This window comes from Varroa jacobsoni, unplaced genomic scaffold (genome assembly GCF_002532875.2).
Source record: "Varroa jacobsoni isolate VJ856 unplaced genomic scaffold, vjacob_1.0 scaffold_1321, whole genome shotgun sequence".
NCBI classification, from domain to species: Eukaryota; Metazoa; Arthropoda; class Arachnida; order Mesostigmata; family Varroidae; genus Varroa; species Varroa jacobsoni.
Genome location: NW_019214223.1, coordinates 78,870 through 98,396, shown reverse-complemented (window position 1 = coordinate 98,396; position 19,527 = coordinate 78,870). Strand labels below are relative to the sequence as shown.

The following is a 19,527-nucleotide window of genomic DNA, read 5'->3' as shown; positions in this document are numbered from 1 at the left end:
ATAACCCCATAGGCACACTACAAGTCTGCTTCAGCTGCTGATGCTGTTATGATCCGGATCCAACACGTACTCGGAGCAACAACATCAACATCCGAGCCTGTTAGTTCGCCATACTGCACATCGTAGATGTACGATAGGGCAAAGGAAAACGTCGAAGAAGTCAACTGTGCTAGGAATCGAATTAGTCGTAGACATGAATTCACAAGCATCTGCACACCCACAGGCACACACACATATATTATACGAACACCGACGAATCCGGTGTCAGACGACCCTGCCCTTCGTTCTACCCCTACAAGTTCGCCATACAAAACAGATTTCGTAAAACAGCTACAAAGGCGGGAAGAGACAGGAAGTGTTTAAGAGCGGTTTGATCATTTCACTGAATCGCGTTTAGTTAAAGGGTTACATCCTTGAAACTTCCCACTTCGACGGGCTATTTCCCCGTTGGAGCTAAATGTAACAGAAAACCAACATCATAATTACAGACTATTTGCTCGTATTACTTAGCATTTTAGGTTCTCACGCGTATTCTCTATCAGGTTTGCTTAAAGCCATATAAGAAAGATTGCTCGTAGTCGATCAGGGGATTTTTGAAATCAGTCGCGTGACACGAACGACTCTCTTATCATGCACCTATAGTTCTCTGGGTGAGATTTCAGGTTTTTATATAGCATGCAATATAAATAATAGATCACTAGCGCACGACTTGCAGGTCAGTTTCTCAGATCACGTTGATCAGCTGGCCCGCATGTCCTTATTTCTTGACAAAGATCTTTCCATCTGAAAGTAACAATAAAATTTAGCCCTATCTTGTTAGCGTAAGAAGCTGGTTTTCATCGACACTGAGAGACGAGGTACACTTTCCTTAATTTGTAGCGTTAGTTTGTTCGGTGACTGCCCACTTTCCCTTTTTGGTTTTCAGTCCTTAAAGATGCCCTACGTCGAGCGACGCCCGATACGTCGTACAGCTCCACCCAATTCACGGCCGAAAAGAACGTGACTCTATAGGGCCTGCCGCTGTATTATCATTACGAAAACCACTACGGGGAAAAAAGTGTTCAAATAAACGCTCATCGCGTCTTTTCCTCCTTCAGATCGTTCCATTCCACCTCGAATTTGCCTGTTGATATCTCTGCTGGTGCTAAACGTCACAGAATCTGCTTAGATATTGTTGGCGCCGCTGGATCAGTTACAGAGCCAGTCAAGAAATCGGTGGTCTGCCTGTCAGTGGTGTTTGGTCTAGTGATGCGGCTTCGCTATCCGTATCGTAGGGGTAGGAGCCGTCGTATAAACGCGGGAGGACCAGCCGCACAACTTGAAGTTGGACGACTTTCGGCTGCTACGGCATGTCGATGCTTGTCGCCGTGATTTCGAGGAGACTACGCCCTCGACCATCGTGATCATCATCATCGTCATCGTTACCAGCATTATTTGTAATGATGATACGTGAACGAAAAGCTAGCGAGGAGTTGCTGTTGGCATCGTTGTTGTTCCCTACTCTTCTTTCCACGTTCATCGTCATCATCAACGATGAGTGGTGGCAGTAGGAAGCTTTGTTTAAACTGGCTGCAGTGGCCGCCATAGCAGTGGCGAAAGCCGACTACAACCACAGTTCTTATGAATCAATGATGACATCGATGATGGCGGCAGTATCTACAACGCTCCAAAGCCAGCCACCGCCCATTCGCTCAAGCAGTCAGCTAGCCAGCCAATGGCTTTTGCTGCTACTGGCGTCGTTACTTAAAAACAATCGTCATCAAATCATAATAACACAACGGCTTCTATTGTTGCTACAGTTAATGTCGCTCTTCGTGTTGGTCCGTCCGACTAAAGGAGCTAGGAAGGTCAAAGAAAGATGGGAAAGAGAAACAAGTCATAGGTGAGTCCACAATCAGACCTACGCCGATATCGTACAGAGGCCGAACATCCCTCTGAATACAAGAACGCTACGAATACTCGCCTGGCCTTTCGTTTTATATCGCTACCGATAAAACGGTCGATCTTTTTTCCAATATGCTTGCAGTCCTGCTTCATATCTCACTTGCCGTTCCCTTAAGAAAGTCTCAAACGAAATATATGACAACATGTTAGCTATATTGGATGATAATCACGCGATGACTTTTTCCATCAACGGCACACATATTACAGAATAACGTCGTACAGCCATTGTGTTCCCGTGAACAATTGCGTTCAGTATAACTTTTCTCAATCATCGTTGTAGGCGCGAGAATCGTCTGGCTTCAGGCAGTTCCCTTATTTTTTTGTGAGACTAAGGTGAATGCATCGGCCGTACAGAAGACCATAGTTTGGTCGAGCATCCCTATTTTGTTGCTTAGCGAAGGCGCGCAACTCATATCTCCTTTGGACCGCATCGTGTATTCGGCCTTCGCCGGTGACTAATACAAGTGTCTATTACACACGCCTCGTTGTATGTCAACAATGCCCTGTTAATGTTTTGCCCCAGTCCGATTTTATGTTAAGACTGAAGCGGAGCAAAACGAAAAGGTGAGATTGCCGTCGATAGCAAAGGGCCCGGGCGGTTGATCAGTTGCCCACTTGCAAACCTTGTAGCGATTGCTGGTCGTCGATCGATAGGATCTAACAACAAAACAACACGGAGCAAGAGACCGCATAGAAAGAAGGGTAAAGGAGATCTATAATAGGCAGAAGCAATTGATGTCGCTGATCTTGGCTATAGACGCACACATATATGTATAGAAATATATATATATATTGAGAGTATGTATGTATCATACACATCGTTCAGATCTTTATCCGTCCGGATATTTGTTTCAACAAAACTTTTTTGCCTGTTATACTTTTGCCGTGGACATCTTCCTTAGAAGCATGGCATCCGCACAACAATAACTGTTCGCTGCCATAAAATTCAATGGGACTATAAAAGATGTATAAGCAAACTCCTAAAAATATAATTATAGCGTTTGCAATAGCAAAAAGTAGAAAGAAAGCGATCGGCCGGGCATAATGGTCAAAAACGACGAGTCTGAATACAACCGCTGAGGTGGTTGACAGCTGCATCCAACAACAACATGTCGTCGTCTCGAATACAGTGCAGTCGGCTACGATGAATTCAAAGAGTCAAGCGGAACGACCGAGAAATGGCTTTTACAGCCTGTGTGACGGGCACGTAGGACAGATACGAGTACAGACGTTTGGCAGTCGTTGCGTCCTTTGTTTGCATGCCGCGGCCGCCGGTGTTTCTGTTCGCTCCACGATCAGCTGGCATAACGTAATAGCTCCCGCGGCGGGCGAGGCCACCGCTGTTGATTATGATGATGACTTTGCGGAGAAGAGCTCCGATCTTCATTGGCTATAGAAACAGGTACAACTCGCTCGAGATAGTTCGGACGGGAAGAACGAAGAGTAAGTTTGATAGGAGCCCGATGACGACGAAAGATGGGGCTGCACGTATGCCTAATGAAACTATCACCGTCACCGCTGTGGTGCCCGTCCGACGCTGGTAGCGTTGGCTCACCCATCACCAGCAATTCTGTCGCCGTTTCTCTATCGTGAAAGACACTGCTTCCACCGAGAAGTATGCAACGATTTCACGCAGAATATTTAGCCACTATTCGCTTAAGACGTCGTCTCGGCATGTTACTTACTGTCTATTGGCTGTAGCCGCCACCGTCTGTACGAATTCACTTCTGTCCTAACATGTATGCATAGATAAGTGGCACAAGGATAACTCTACACGAGACCTATTTACTGCCGAGAACGGAGATGCAGAGTTGAGGTCTTTCATAGGAACGATACCGAGCCCACACTGGTCCAGACTTCGATTGCTCCCCGGCCGCTTGACATTTGGATGAGTGACATTGTCCTGAGAGTTAGCCGGCCGTCAACGGTACTTTGCCCGTCTGTGTGGGCAACGAGACGGTGCCGTGCTTAATGGGGATCGCACGCGAACTTCGACGAACCTTTTTGCAGAGTCTGCTTGTTAGAGTAGACGAAACATGGATTGACGCGGTAAGATATTTGAAAGCTTTGTAGATGGGCATCCTGTCCTATAGTTCATGGTTATCACCATTTTTATATTTATATCGAATGGTATCAAATATAACTAACGTATAAAATAATACGAAAATGCTTAACACTGAACGTATCAGTGACATACGGGTAGACAATAGCAAGCGGCGGACGTTGCTGCCATCACAATTTGGGGCGCAGTAGCGGAAGGTAGAAAGAGATGCAGTAGCGCCACTGTAGGAAAGTCACATTGTTACATCGCAACTTTAATAATAATTAAGACAAACTGCCGGGGGACCCCTATTGCCATCGGTTCTGCTTGGTGATGCTGCCTTCGTCATCGCCGTCAGGATCCACTCGTTGTGGCTCGAAACTGCTTTAAACGGCGGAAGCGATTAGCCGCAGAAGTAACGGCTACAACACGAGTCCAACACGGTTCAGGGGCGCAAAGTTTGAAACAGCGTCAAACGCAAAATTACCTAACTTTTGGCTTGGCTTTAATATTATTTAGCTGCCATTTGTTCCCTTTGCTAAAGCTTCTAACGCAGTAGGTCGCGGTACGCTTTACCTAACCTCTCCGTATAGATCTGTATGTGTATCTGCATGCGATGCTTAGCCATTCCCTGCAGACCGCGCGTATCTATTGAATCGATTGCCAGAATGAGTCGAATCACAAAACAGGTTGGCTGACATTGGTCGACGACTCGGAGGACTCTGTGGATGCAACCGTATATCGGTTCAGGCGCCTAGGTGTCTGCTGACTTCTGCTCCTCGTTTTAGTGGACAGCGGCATACGTCAGTGGCCACGGCCGCATCAACATATGAGACGACAGGAAGCATTCTGCAGAGAAAGCAGCTGAAGTAATTCTTCTGCAAAAGCACATGAACAACTCTGTCGTGTAACGTTGTTGCAACATATCGGTAAGTCAGCAGTGGCTCCAATTCGACCATAGCACTACAAAAGCGTGCACTGCGACGTGACCACCATTGGTGCCGCCGCTGTCCGCTCTACAAATACAGACAGACCAACAAATCAAAGGCAGTAGCTGCAAAAGAAAGCGACGACGAGGAAACGTCACTGCAGAAGTACTAGTAGAAGCACAAGATGTACGAGATCGCGGCGAACGAATGGCTATGCCAACAACAACTAGCCAATGCCTATAAGCATGCCTTGCATTTACTGGCTAGATGGCAGTCTGTCCGCCCGCAGAGCACATTAAGAAACGTGCGGCGTGTCGTAATGTAGTAACGCTGCATGACGTGGCCTGGTTTGCTATGCTAAAAGCTATAGCAGGCCAGTGTAAACAGGCTAACCGACGGACCGAAAAATGGAAAGGAGTAGGGACACAAGAAACAGACAGAAGAACTAGTAGCTAGCGACAGTCTGGCAAGCCTTTTTGCGCGCTCATTCGTTCATATTGAATGGCCGTTAGATGGACGGTGGACAAACAGATGGATGGATGGATGGATGGATGGATGGATGGTGGCGGCCCTAGTAATGGCAACAACAGCGGTGACGAGAGACATCGCTTCTCGCGCAGACAGACAGCCGCACAGCGGGTGGTACTAGTAGTATGCCAACGCTGTAGTGGTTGTAGTGGCAGCAGTCACAGCTGGTCGGAATATTTGTCAAGTTGACAAGCCCCTCCCAACACGCGCTCCCCCCTTCTACCTTTTTGCTCGTCTGAGTTGCGCCAAGCGGGTAGAGAGTAGACCCAAAGTCAGTAGTAACCCCGAGAGTAACGACGTCGGCTGCGATAGGAACGGCACATTCGATGGTAACATTTCTATATTTCTTTTCGTTCCCTATATGATCTTCTAGCTCCCCTATCCTATAGAGCATGCCTAGCTAGATTGAGTCTAGGCAGAACCAGCCGCGTTCGCCCATTAGATGAAGAACAACCCCTTTCACGACACTAGTAAAGGCGATCTCCTGTGTTAGCTGTTGCTTCGAAAGCAAGAGATACTATATCTCCAGAGTGTGGGAACACTGTTGGGAGTTAGAGCGTTCGTGTAGGACAGAATCAGATACGAAAAGGCGGCAGATGCTTTTCCTAAGTAGAACCAGTGGCGTCGGTAGTTCCAGCAGCCGGAACATTATAATAGAAGGTGTCGTTCAGAGAGATAGTTCATTACCAATGTACGCACACATACGCGCACGGGTTGTTTTGGTGCCGCGAACGCACAAAGCACCACAGAAACATTAAAAGCTGCTAGCCGCCGCTTTGTAAAACCTGCCCCTCCCCACTGGCCACCCGTCTCTTTTTGAACCAGTGCCACAGTCATATTCCAACTACGACAGCTACTATTTCCAACAACCGGTACTAGGGTTTGCGTCAACATCCGCTTGTAGAAGCACTCGTTTCCGCCACTTGATCTACTTTGCACCTACCTGATCACTTTGAAATAACGGGCAGGAAAAGAAGGAGACGAGGCAGAATCGGTGAATCGTTTAGGTTTTGACACTCATTTTTTAAACCCAGTTCCCAGCAACAAAGCCGCTTTATTCAGCGCTCTTCTAAAGATACTCCCGAATGGATTACCTTCAGACAAGATAGCTACAACTATTGTCATAGGGCTCGGAAACGATGTAATGTCGCTCAACATATACCTCGGATCGTGTTTGAATATTATTACCGTTATAAGGAAAAAATATTTAGAGGCAGCGTCCTTAGACAAGTACATTATAGATGACCTGATGAACCGGTACACGATAAGATTGGAGCCGAATCACCTTCGACGATTGGCCCAAGTTGGTTGACCTCGCAGTTTTCGAAAAATATTTCATCACCTTCGAGTAACCACCTTCAGAAACGTTTTGAGGGCCACACAACCAAAGCAACGCGAACATCCAACTATTGCCTGCTGCTACCTGACCAATCGTAGTGAACACATTTTGGTCTTTTCTGAATATATGTTTATAGACAAAATGTGTGGCGCTAATCGTAGGGAACTTTGCTGCTTTAGTCAGAGACCTCTATAAAGCAGATATGAGTAACAGACGTTTGCCGCGAGACTGGCGTGAAATCAGATTGGCAGGCTCAACAGCCTAACTGTCATGCCTTCCCCTTCTTCAATTAGTAGCACACAACAAGACCGCTTGTCCACCGATTTCCTTATGAACCTAAACGAAATTTCAACGAAAAAGCACAATTTCCATAGTTTTCTCGCAGATTATTTGACGCTTGCTTCTCGTTCACAGCGATGCGTCATTCCGAGTGGAGGAAGGGGGAACGGGAGGTCGGTCGACACTCGAAAACGTAGTAAGTCACGATAACGCCCACGTTAGCTTTCTCACACAGTCACCAGAATCCAGTAACAACCTAGAAGTCTCACTCGGTGGTGCATTGCTACCATGAGGAAAATTTTTAGGTTTTAGATAATGTCCATCAGATTCGTAATATGCATGTATGGCATTACCATAAAGGCTCTTTCTGGCCTCTGACACACCACAATTTCGCATGAATCACTGCGTTGGCTTGACATCGTCAGTTTTGCCCCCGCTTTGTTAACAACAGCTGCAAACGTAGCCGATAGAAACAAACATCGAGTCGTTTATACAGGATCGTAGAACGGGACGGGGAGACGTAAAACTGATCGAAATCAAGACTACTAAGAAAAACGCATAGGATCATTCAGGGATCGAGAAGATGAAGGGAAATCGTTTGGGAAACAAGTGTAGGCCAGGAAACTATTGGTGCCTTCTGTGACGTTTTAAAATGATTGTTGTTGACACTGTGCCTTAACAGACCTTGCTGTTTGAGACAAAATTTCCGCAAAATCCGCATTGTTGTCCTTTGCGGTCAGTGTTAGCAGCGGGTGCTCGTACCTCGAATTTGCCTGCCCGGCCTGGCGCTGGCGGAGACGATAGTCTAAGGATAAACGAGTGTGATGGGAAAAGAGCGGGCAAACGACAGCACTTCTGCAGGCTAACACCGCCACGAATTAGAAGATAGGATGGTTCCATGGCGTAACAGCTAACTCCTGCTAGGGTTCGTAATGGCCGCATTTTATGTCGTAACCGCACCGGTTCTGCAGCTATTCTGGCTGCCACCGATGCAACGTAAGCCATGTACCGCCGCTAGAAAATGCATGGACAATGATCGCATCAACAACAGTAACAAGACGAATTTACATGACCAAATAAAGTCGATACAAGACCCGATTGGCTACCGTCAAGCGTACACGAGATTTTTTATTCTGTGATCATGTCATGGTTTTCTATTTGTATTTTTCTGAAGAGGGCTATTTTTTCAACGAACGATTTCGTTATCGCTACCGTCAAAAATATCTATCAATGCCAATTAGCGCGAACCGTTTACATGGGCCCAATCGTCGCGCCGGCTGTGTCTCTTGCCAACGGCCGAAATTCGAATAACAGCTACATGTTTCTCACATCCATCGTATCCTAAGCTATTTACAAACGCATATCATAACTACGTGCATATACATACATACGAACATGTGTTTGCGGTTGGAAGCCTGAGCATCTCCGCCGCCGTCTTCATCACAGTGCCCATAGCCTTGGTTATTATCATTGATGATGCTGAGGCTTTGCTAGCTCTTCCTCAATCGATTATCAACGTATTTCTATTACTATAAATCATGGTATTTATATACATACCGAGTCCGTTGATCGGCTGCGGTCCTCATCATTACATCACCATTACGACCAATAGCAGCGGTATATATGTGATCGCTGTCGGCACGATCGTCTTGAGAGATTATCATATCTTGCAGTATCGTAGCGTGAGATAGTGTCGATTTGTATCATCAGTTCGACCCAGACACCGAACAACAGGGCGGCGCCGGTGTCGGCAGCCACTTGTCAAGCGCATGGTGCGCAGGCAACGCAATAGATAATGAAACAGAAAGGTAAAGGGACAAGTAAGAAGCTCAGATGTGTCACTCTGACGAAAGGAAACGTATACCTAGCAGAGAATCACACCAGCTCTGCTTACCGAAACTGGATCACGATATCACCGTGAGCAGCAGTGCTGCCACGTAATTTACGTGCGTTCGTCTCTCAGCCATGCGGGTATATAATGTCTTGATCTGGCTATCGGCCCCATTTTTGTATGAATGTTCAAGTATAAACGTCTTCTCGTAGTATTAAACTGCCAAACCACAGTGTCGACAATGACGATCACGCTAAATACTCGCACCACGACGACGTCTGTGCGTCCGTCTCCGGAGTTGACTGAGCTTTGACTGTCCCGATGATGGCGCTCGTATTAACTGCATGCGCTGTCCATATGTCGTGGACGACGAGAGGACTAATACATTTGCTAGCCAGCCACGACGAAGCCCACAGCAGCAACAGGCATGCAACTTGATGGACGAAGAACCAGCGGCTTGCGACCGCCAAGCACCGTCGGCAGACATTTAAATTTCCCGCCCCACCTCCGTCACCCCCATCTCTTGCCATTCTCCATACACATGGTGCGGTGGTTTTACTAGTATTAGCTAGTTCTAGGAACAGTGAAATAGTTTGAGCAGATAATTGTGGTCGATAATGCGTCCCGCGCGCTATCATCCTTCGCTGTTTGGTTTACTTCTGTCCAGCGAAGGACTATAGCGAAACATTTCTCGAGCTGTTGTTCTTTATATTTGGTGGCCAGTGTCGTCCCTATACGTTGTAAAGCTCTGTATCTATGCGGTAAATCAGCAATACTTAGCAAACTTGAATAATTGCCATTGCGAAATGAAAGCAGGACGACGCCAGTATCTGCCGCCCTTAGATGAAATCGTTGTTTACAACTGTAAAACCGCGTAAATACTATGAAACGTGTCGTTGCTATTGTATGGTATTCCGCCACCTCATCACAGCGAGGCCGAATGGCTTCAGTAGAAAAAAAGCGTGTCCTTGACAAACAGCGTGGCGCGAATCAACGTTCAGAACACTGAGTTCCGCCGAAAATGACATCAGCTAATGCAAATCGATGGAATATGCTCGTACCGACAAATATGAAGAAATAGAGCAGAAGGACCGGGTGCAAATTCTACCGAGCGCTGCGGTTCAACCAATATGTATATCGTGCATTGTATATTAGTATAAGCTCCATTGACAGACACTCTGCTGCCTCTGCGTGCTCTCGTCAACTGTTGATCGTTCATCAGGGAGCAGGCGCACAAGCAAGCAGCCGAAGTTGTTGGCGCTGTGGCCTTCTTTTGGCGGCCATCTCGCAGTAGGCACGTACATCAGGGGACGTCGCCTCCTTTTCTGTTCGACTCGCAATTCGCTTCCAGCAGCAGCAACCACAGCCACTAACCGCCGGCTAAAGTTCGAAAGAAATTACGAAGGGGAGCTATAGCGGCGCCCATCACTCTAATGGAAACTGACATCTGGCGGAGCCAAGAGGCGCAGCGTTTTGCCGCCCCTTCGTGTTGAGCGATCCCTTCCTTCCGCCAGTGCTCTGTCTGTTTCTCCCGGAGTGCCACAAGGACTAATGAAGCTAGGTAGCATGAACAACAGCAAACATCAGGAAAAAAAGCGAGTATCTATCTCGTCGGCAAGAAGAAAAGGCGAAGCCATGAGTTCTCTAACATTACAACGGAACTCCATCTCGAGGTGAGAGTGAGCCAGTACGAGAGATAAAAAGACCAATCTCAGCAGAGACTCAGATACTGCTCCTAATGCCCCTTCGGACAGTGCTGCTGCTGCTGTAGTAACAGACGTTACAACTCATCTTGCCGCCCCTATCGGCACGGTCCAAAGACGTTTAGGGGGGTAGTCTAGCAACTCTGAAAACCTGTCCGTTTGGCGCCTGACAGATCAGTTGACCAGTGTGACACTTGAGGATGCAGCAGCACTAGTGGTGGCAGCATAGCCAGTAGTCCCCTCTTCTGCTTTTTCAATCACTTTAAAAAATTCTAAGGTCATTCAGCTGAAGTAACTTAAAACTATCAGCATTATTACACTACTTCAACTTGAGTTCATGTCACCCATATGCGAAGCCTGTACACAAAGGCCGAGAGTGCTTATTTCCAGTTTATCGTCCGACGTAATATTCATGAGAAACGCGTTGTGGCAGTATTGACGAGCTGATGCAGCGTCCTTCACAACGAGGTGCAGAAATGGTGAATCCCTGTCTGAGTCGGGTGCGACCTCTAACTATAATAATAGACAAGAGTCCTTGTCATTGCCGTCCACTGAGCTTAGGCCAATGGCCGACAGTCAGTCAGCTAGCTAGCTAGCTAGCTAGCTGACTAGAATGTCTCAAGTGGTGGCCAGCCATTCGACGTTACACCAGAATCTCAGAGCAACAGCCGCAGCAGCGACAGCCAGCATTCAGCAGTAGTAAGCATCTGTATGAAGGACTAGCTAAGGACCACCAGCTGAGCCTTTCTAATCCGCGAAGGAGGACATATTCGCTTCTGCGTTCCTGCAGGTTATCGTCAATAATTTTAGACTCCCATACCAAAACGCATAGCAGTGATTCATCGACTTATGCTATCGTTGACCCACTATAACTACAATTACGGTTGTGCAGCGCCATCTAATGTGATCCGTTTGAATAGTGTGTCTCTGCCTTAATACCTGATATAGAAGGACGAACTACACCGACGACAAATGTTGTACGACTGTACATCATTCGCAGCAGAGGAATGCCAATCGATTTCATTAAACGGAGATCACCGTTACGTCGAACGTGAGCGGTCGGCTATAGACCTGTTAACCTGCTGCCTCGGGCAGCTTCGGCACAAAATATCCGTAGCTCAAAACTAGCCAAGTGATTTGAGCGATGCGAGAACCCATCGATATCGAGAGCAGGGCAGTAGAGGAATAGAGCGCGAGGGCAAAGCTCGACAAAGACTGTTATCGTCCTCTTCGGAGTAGTGATAGTGCTCAGTATGGTCGATCCTACTTATCTTTACTTGCTTGGCTTCATCGACTGGCAGCACTTCGTAAGATTGCATCGTTTCGACTTCTCGTAGTTAGCCTCGTGCCTCGATGCTCGATACGCGTATTAGTCATTCTTCGCTTTCTGTGTTTGAGATAAAAGCGCTTGGAAATGATCAGCTTCTCAACAGAACACGACTTGCCTTTAGCGAAGACGACGTGACCAGCTGATTAAAACTAAGACAGAAAAAGTAAAAAAAAAAAAGAGACGCTGAAAATGACTACGACACCGAAACTGAACGATGAGATAGATAAGGCGAATTCCCATCTTGCTGATGCATTTGCCACTGGATTTTTTTCGTTTGCTTAACCCAGTTTGAGAGGATAGCCATAGCACTGCTAATGGGACCTAGCGAAAGAAACTCAAAGGTAGCCCAAGCCATAACAAAAGAAAGTGTGGAAGCACATCTATCCTCTGATAGGGTCCTACGACGACACAGTCTTACTTGCTTTTGGCGCCTACACAGCGGGCATTAGATCGGATTGGAAGCAAAACCCGGCGGAACCAATGACTAATGTCAAAAACTCGTCACGCCGCTTCTTCCCTTGTTGCTGTTATTTCTTATTTCTGTCCATTTTTCCCAATACATGCACTCTGTGGCCTTGTCACTCTTTGGCCTACTATTTCGTAATAAGTTTTCTTGAAGCGGTGAAGCAAACGAGGCCAAGCCGACTTTTGGGTCAGAGACCTTATTAGATTTGCGTCGTCCACATTCGCCCCCTAACTCCTTTCCACCTTTATTTAGCAAGTCAGCTGCCCCTTCGCTCTATCCGTGCCGTTTTGCAACAAGCACCCACACATCCACACACATACACACGGATTTGCAGCTGCATACGCCCCACATCCATATGTTAGTTGAGAGTGGGTCAGGCTTGGCGCCCACGCCGTTGAAGAGCATCTGTTGCCTTCGCGTCCACCCGGCGCCAACTGCTTCACAGGGTGTTTACGTTCTCTTGGCAGTCAGCTATACCTTATTCTCATGTCTCCCTCCCTAACCCCGTGTACTCAGTGTTACTTCATCCTCCTCTTAAGTTCTCGTGGAGTAGTTCGAGCCTCATTTTATCTTTGAAGGAACTCGGCCACTGTTAGTTATCTTTGCCTACATCTCCGTCAACGAAGCCAAGAGCCGATGGTTGCACAAGCAAACACCCTAACCAATGTTGTTCTTACATCATCATCATCATCGTCGCGTTTAAAAAGCGAAAAAAGCTTCTGTTTAGTTCAAAAGGAGACTTCTTCAATGCCGAGCAGAGCGGGTTGCCACCTAGATGGATTCAATTAGTACGCAATGGCGTACATTTCTCTAGGCGGTGTCCGTAATGGCGGTTATTCCATCCGGGACTGCTACTACGGCATCTGCCAATAGTTTAGCCAGATCAACTGAAACGTCGGCTGGGAGACAACGCTAAGATCGACGAAACATCTCGCCGCTCCCACCCTATTACCATTTGATGTCTCTGCCTATTATTTGACGAAACCGTTGAAAACATGTGTACGTGAAGAACATCCATCTACTTGATTCCTGCGCCCTAGACAAGTATTTGTAAATGTTCACATCTAAATACGTATCCGAATGAAAGGTGTAGGCAGAAAGTGAGATGAATCGACGACGGCGATGATGATTATGATTTTTAATATATTATATTATTTGTAGTACCCCAGTAAGATAACTTGGCAGACAAATATCTTGGCCACAACTTTTAGACTTTCTAAAGTCTCTAGTAGAACCGTTGCTGTAGCTGTTTTCAATACTTATCTACTTGATATAACTATGTTGGTATTTCAATTGTCATTTCTCGTGTTGCCATTGTTGTTATTTGCCGTTGAACAGGAGCGCCATCGTCCTTGCCGTCGCTGCTTGGCCACTTCTAGCGATAGGCTCTGCAGCGAGGACGACGGCCAACGACAAAGTTGAAATTAGATGTTGCCGCCGCCAAGGCCTTGTTAGTTTCCCTCGTGTTCCTTCATTCGCTACCAGATGCACAGGCCCCTCGCCATGTTAGACTTTCGAACAGCTGTTTTCGTAACCCTGCATTCGTCGTTGGTTCAATTTGAGTGGAAACGAGTGTGCTTTCTCAGAAGCAAGAACGAATGAAGAAACGAAGGGTCTCGAAATCTTCGCGCTCTGGTCGTTCAAATGGCCCTCCCGTTTAGTTTCGATGTCGCCGCGGCTTCCTTCACTACAGTCCTGTGTGTCCTCCTAGCCGTCAGATGAGATTTAGAAAAATGTCGTCAAAATCATGTAGATTTTTCTTTGTGCACTACACTATTCGAAAAGAACACCGAGCCGACAAGCCACCCAACTCAGAGTTAGCGAAGCCTACGTTTCCGTGCCCCCTTTGGTCCAGTACAGCGCCAAAGCTAGCAGTCGACGTAACAAGAGTAACAGCAGCTTGTTCGCCCTGGATTGACAAGCCAGCCAGCCAGCCAGCCAGCCGTTCTCACTCGTCTTAAAAACGATTTCTAAGCGACTTTTCTCACATGGTCGAACGAGACGGCGCCAGACCAAACGAGCCGAATGTAGATGGCATTTTCGGTCCGGGGAAAACGGCAGGGATTCTGGGGCAAGCGGGGGGCGTGCGAGGTAAGGGGGGAGGGCTAGGAACTGAAGAGAGCGAACAACAAGAAGGATAGCTGGAAAAATCGAATTCGGCGTTCTCTTCTGAGGATCGGGAAGGACAAGGCAATGGACAGGAGAATGGAAGAAACGGCAAGATGGCGAACGAGGAAGGAGAGGCGACATCGAGCGCCATGGTTTTTGTCGATGTCGTCTCTTGTCACTGCGACTGCTGCCGTCATCTCCACTGGAAACGGAGTGAGAGGACATTTTTGGGAAATTCATGCATTTGCTTTCATCTCCTCCTCAAGACAATAATGGCGAAGAGTCCGCCTTATTCTGTTAGTTTTAGTTCGCGTCAAATCAGACGTGTACAGTCATCGTCGAACTCCGATCGGCAACAGTAATTCTATCTTGGTGTTCAGTTATTTACCGCGCTTGTTTCTCGTTACCTGAACACTGAAATAATAACGGGCGACGCCACAGATGTATTAAGATTTATTATTCCGCAGATTTTCTCTTCGTACTTTTGTAATCTTTCTGTTTACGGTCCATCGAACGGCATTGAACAGTGTAACAGTTAAATCAGTGACACCGGAAAACATATATATATAATTATCCAGGTCCTAACTTGTAACCGCGGCGGGGCATTGAAGAGATGACGGCCACGACAACGCACGGCTGCAATGCGAACGGCAATAGATTCGGAAAGCACCGTTGCCATCGCAGGCACCCGGCCAGTGCTTCCTAAATAGGGCAACTCCGTCGTCGGGCATAGCCAAATAACTCTGACGAGAGCGGCTATGATAAAAACAGCAACAATCACCCAAGCAGTTACGATGCAGTCCAGCAGTCCTCGACGAACATGGCTGCTCGTCCTGAAAGCTCCAATCGACATTAGTGGCTACAAGTGTGTAGCATCTGATTAATATGTTAGTCATTCAGCTAAACAGCACACGTTACCAGTAAGTCTTAATAAAAATCCTTACGCATTTTCGTTCCGTAACGCTACCGGCTGTGCTTGTGCCTGATTTCTATTTTTGCTGCTGCGGTAGTCATAGGATAATAGTATAATTTATACGGATAGTAGTAATCGGTGAAGCCTCGCCTTTTTGTGCAGTTCTTTTCCACCGCACAAAATAATAGTGCGTATAGGGTCGTATAAGGAACAGGGAAATGAATAAGGCGGCAAACACCCTCCCTCCTATTTTCAATAAAGGGGCATCACTTTTTCTGCGCAATGTTTTATTGTTTGTCCATTGCGTGTAGGTATGACATAGGGTTAGGTTATCGTCTGACTCTTTCCGCTAAAAGTATTACAGTACATTACACTTAATCCATAATTCTAGCACTTTTCTTTTGGTTCGACGGCATTCTTCTGGTTTCCTGTTTGTGTTTACAGATGAAATAACACGGAAACTCTTGACAATATTGATGAAACCCGCTTACAATCAATGCAGATGCTTTCACGTGAATCTCTGCTGGCTGTAGTTATAATTTAACATTTCATCAAATGTGATTCTGTGGTTCGTTCGCGGGAAGGGGATGCAAGGGGGAGGTTGCGAGAAAAAAGACAGCATAGATAATAATAATTAAGGTAGATAACGGTCGTGTAAACATCAAGTGCGGTGTGGGTGCCTTCTGCGTGTAACGAAAGAGTGCAGAAAACGAGGAAGGAAAGGCACTGAATATCAGTCGGTATTGCCAATGATCATATCGTTGCTCGCGTCTGACGGCTGGTGCGTGGTTATATTCGCCGAACAGTAGGAACACATGCAGGAGCGTTGGTTAGTCACAACAGCTGCAGTTCATCTGTAGCAGTAACTACGGCTTAGCGTGGGGCCAACCCGGGTTGATTGGTCCGGGTTGGCAAACGGCAAAGGAAACTCAATATCAGGAGCAGCCGCGGTTAACAACAGCAGTAATTTACGCATCTAATTGCCGAGCCGTTAGTCTCGCTAAGGTACCCTAATCCCTGATTAAGGCTGTGATCACAACGCCATTAGTCGTTATAGTAGATATAGTAACCCTGCTTGTAAAGAAATAGTCATTGCCGTTAACAAAATCTACAAGAATCTGACGTGAGTAACCACTGTACCCGTTCAAAAGATTAGCAACATCAAGCACAACCAGGCAATAGGATCTGGCTAAAGCAATGCACGGACACTATTTCTCGCTAGTACATCTATACATAATTAATATCGGCGTTAACGCTAACAGCTGAAAAATAGAAGTGGTCATCAGAATTTGGGTCTGGCACTGGCGATGATTTCATATCTTTTTTATAAAGATATGAAATCATCGTATCTATTGCAATGTAGTGCTGACCAATATGATCGGCAGCCGATTAAGCTCCTCGAAACGAGTATACAGATAGTAAAAATTAGCATCTCTACGAAAGCCCCTCAACACGGAGAAGTAACAATTGTGTCTCATCAAATTTGTTCATTGCCGAAGGGGATGCGTTATACTTTCACCGTACGTTTTTGCTAACGTGAAAATTATTCTAAAACAACTTGAGGAAACGAGTACGGTACCATTGTCTGCGTTGTTTTTCGCTTTAGCACGCAACCATCAAATGGATTTGTTGCGTTTTTCGTACTACGATGTTTGACGTCTACGTCAAAAAATTCAAACACCCGCATCACGCCGCCGTCGCTGCGATTACGGGAACCGAAGCAGTGAGAAGGCGCTGAGACGTAGCCGTTCCCGTACACTGCTGCCGCCAAATGAGGAATAGCAGTAATGGTTTGTTTCTTTGAGTTGTTTATTGTTTAAATGAGCCTGTTTATCCGCCTATATATATATATATATATGTGTGTGTGTGTGTGTCTGATATGTATTCCCTTGTAGCTTCCACCTAGTGAGGATGAGTAGATCGTCATTGTGGTTCCTTCTGCTGCTGGCGTTGTAATTTTTCCGCTTTTTTTTCTTTGTTATTGCTCGATTGCCTAATCGTGAGAACTTTGCTTGAAGTAGTTTTTTAGTCGTGGGTCTTTGTGTTTGCATGAGGCTGTTGTTTGTGTGTTACGGCCAACGCGTCTTCGTCGACTGCCCGCCTGTTGCTTCGCGACAAACGGCTCCGACGCTGAGCACTCTACTATCAGCCGACGCCGCGATAGGCCGGCGGGCGGACGAACGAACGAATTGATGAACAGCAGCAATTCTCTTCGTCATAGAAGTGATGCTGGCAAAAGCAGGTAGGATTGCAGCGGCCGTGGTTAGCGGTCATTTTTCCTCGAAAGAAAAGCAGAGAAAGAATCTGAAGCTTTTCAGCGCCCAGTGCTTTCTCTGTCTGTCGTACCTTTTTTCCTATACACATGTACTGCAATAGCTAGCTGACGGTTCTGCACGGCTATGCAGTGATGTTATGCTACAGTATTGTGAACCAGCGGCCGTCTTCTAAGTTCTTGCTGTTGCTTGTTATTGCCACGACCTCAATGTGGCTCAGCTGATTTCTTTCCTTATCGCTCACTAGCCCTTCACGGAGTCGTACCGAACGGGGCAGCGTGCAGCTGACATGCGAGTTGGCATCACATCTCGCTCACGGCACCGACGCTGGCGGTCGCGACCACTCATCAGCGCCACGAGTGCAGATGACCTCGTCTGGCGAAACTGAGCCTGCCCGACCACTCTCTCAGTTATGTCAGCGGCAACAATGGGTGAAGGGCCGACTACTGACAGCCACACAAAAGCCACGACCCATCCATCTACGGCCACAGCTGAGCCTTCACCGGCCACTGGTTAAAAACCACAACGACAAATAACGATGGCAACAGTCACGAGCGCTACCAATTCAGTGCAACGAAGCGGACCGCCTCTGCAGTCACACAACACTCGTTTATTACATATACAGAAAAAACGAGCAGCAGAAATCAGGGGATGGCTCACTATAGCATCGGTAACATTGTATGGCGGCGACGGCCAGAAATATATTGGCGTTTACCTCAGCCGACCAACCTCTATCAGTGATATACATACAAAGGCCCACAGTGATGGCACAAGTCACTGGTCCTCGTGGGTACTTTCGAAGCGGGTTAAACGCCTTGCTGATGACAGACGATTAGACGATGTGGCCGCGCGGTCAGTCTGCCAACCCGCGACCGCCACGCTGATGATGATGATGACGACACTTACATTGGCGACACTCGACGGTGACGCCTGCTGTAACAACACCAACAAAAAAAAAAGTCTAAAAGTAGCTATGCAACGATAATAGTAATAGCAACCTGCACCACCATGATCACACTCATCATCATCCTTATAAAGTAGGTATCATAAAGAAACAACAGCGAACGTTACTATGACATATGTACTGTCGCGTATTATTATATAACTGGCTGACCACAGATTCGCTATTTGCTATTATTAACACCACCGCAAGGATAATGACGGTTAAGTTTACTTACATGCGGCTCTTGCCCCTGCTACTCACGGTAAGACGTTGTCCATCCTGTCTGTATCGTTCTTTCCGCCAGCGTTTCTTCACACTGGCAGAAAACTAGTGTCACAACAACCATCACGTATTTCTTCTACTAACGCTATTGGTATTGTTGTTACCGCGTCCCGCCGAGGTGGGTGCTATGGCGTTAAATGCCGCGCTCACCGCAACAAAAATGACACTGTCGGCCCGAAAACGATCCACAAACATATTATTATTCTGGCGGCTATAAACGCTCACGTCGTCCGACCAATCGTCGTCGTTGGTTCCAGACTCTCGTATGACGCGTTGGACTATAAAAGTTATTTTGTACGTTCCGCGCATCAGAAGCTAAACATTCGTATCTCCAGATCATCCTGGTCAGATTGGCTAAACAGTGCAGCTGAGAGCCAGACCAGTCTCAATAATACGCCCCCCTGCAGGATCGGCGGAACCCTCAGGACGTGCGTCATTCGAGTCTTTCTGACATCTTAAGGGACTTTCTAGAAGAGATCTTGCGTTCGAGCAAATAGTCACTACACGCTGGATGACTCGGGATAGAATGGAGCGATGAGAAACGTGGACAGGGTTTTCAAGGCCGATATCTCAGCAAAAGTTAGGTTTCTCTGTCATACGACCCCGCCGTCGCCGCC

General features: G+C 46.9%; 1 protein-coding gene and 1 long non-coding RNA gene across 3 annotated transcripts in view; one reads left to right on the top strand and one right to left on the bottom strand.

The window, feature by feature from the left end:
• The window catches only part of LOC111268800 (uncharacterized), a 49,818-nt gene that overhangs the window by 15,788 nt on the left and 14,503 nt on the right, over positions 1–19,527 (top strand). The window lies entirely within an intron of this gene.
• LOC111268797 (uncharacterized) overlaps positions 17,369–19,527 on the bottom strand; it is a 23,999-nt gene continuing 21,840 nt past the window's right edge. The window contains exon 3 of the mRNA XM_086971823.1: positions 17,369–18,618. Within this exon, the coding sequence (XP_086827949.1) occupies positions 18,539–18,618 (80 nt within the window). The 3' untranslated portion in view covers positions 17,369–18,538. The remainder of the gene's footprint in view (positions 18,619–19,527) is intronic.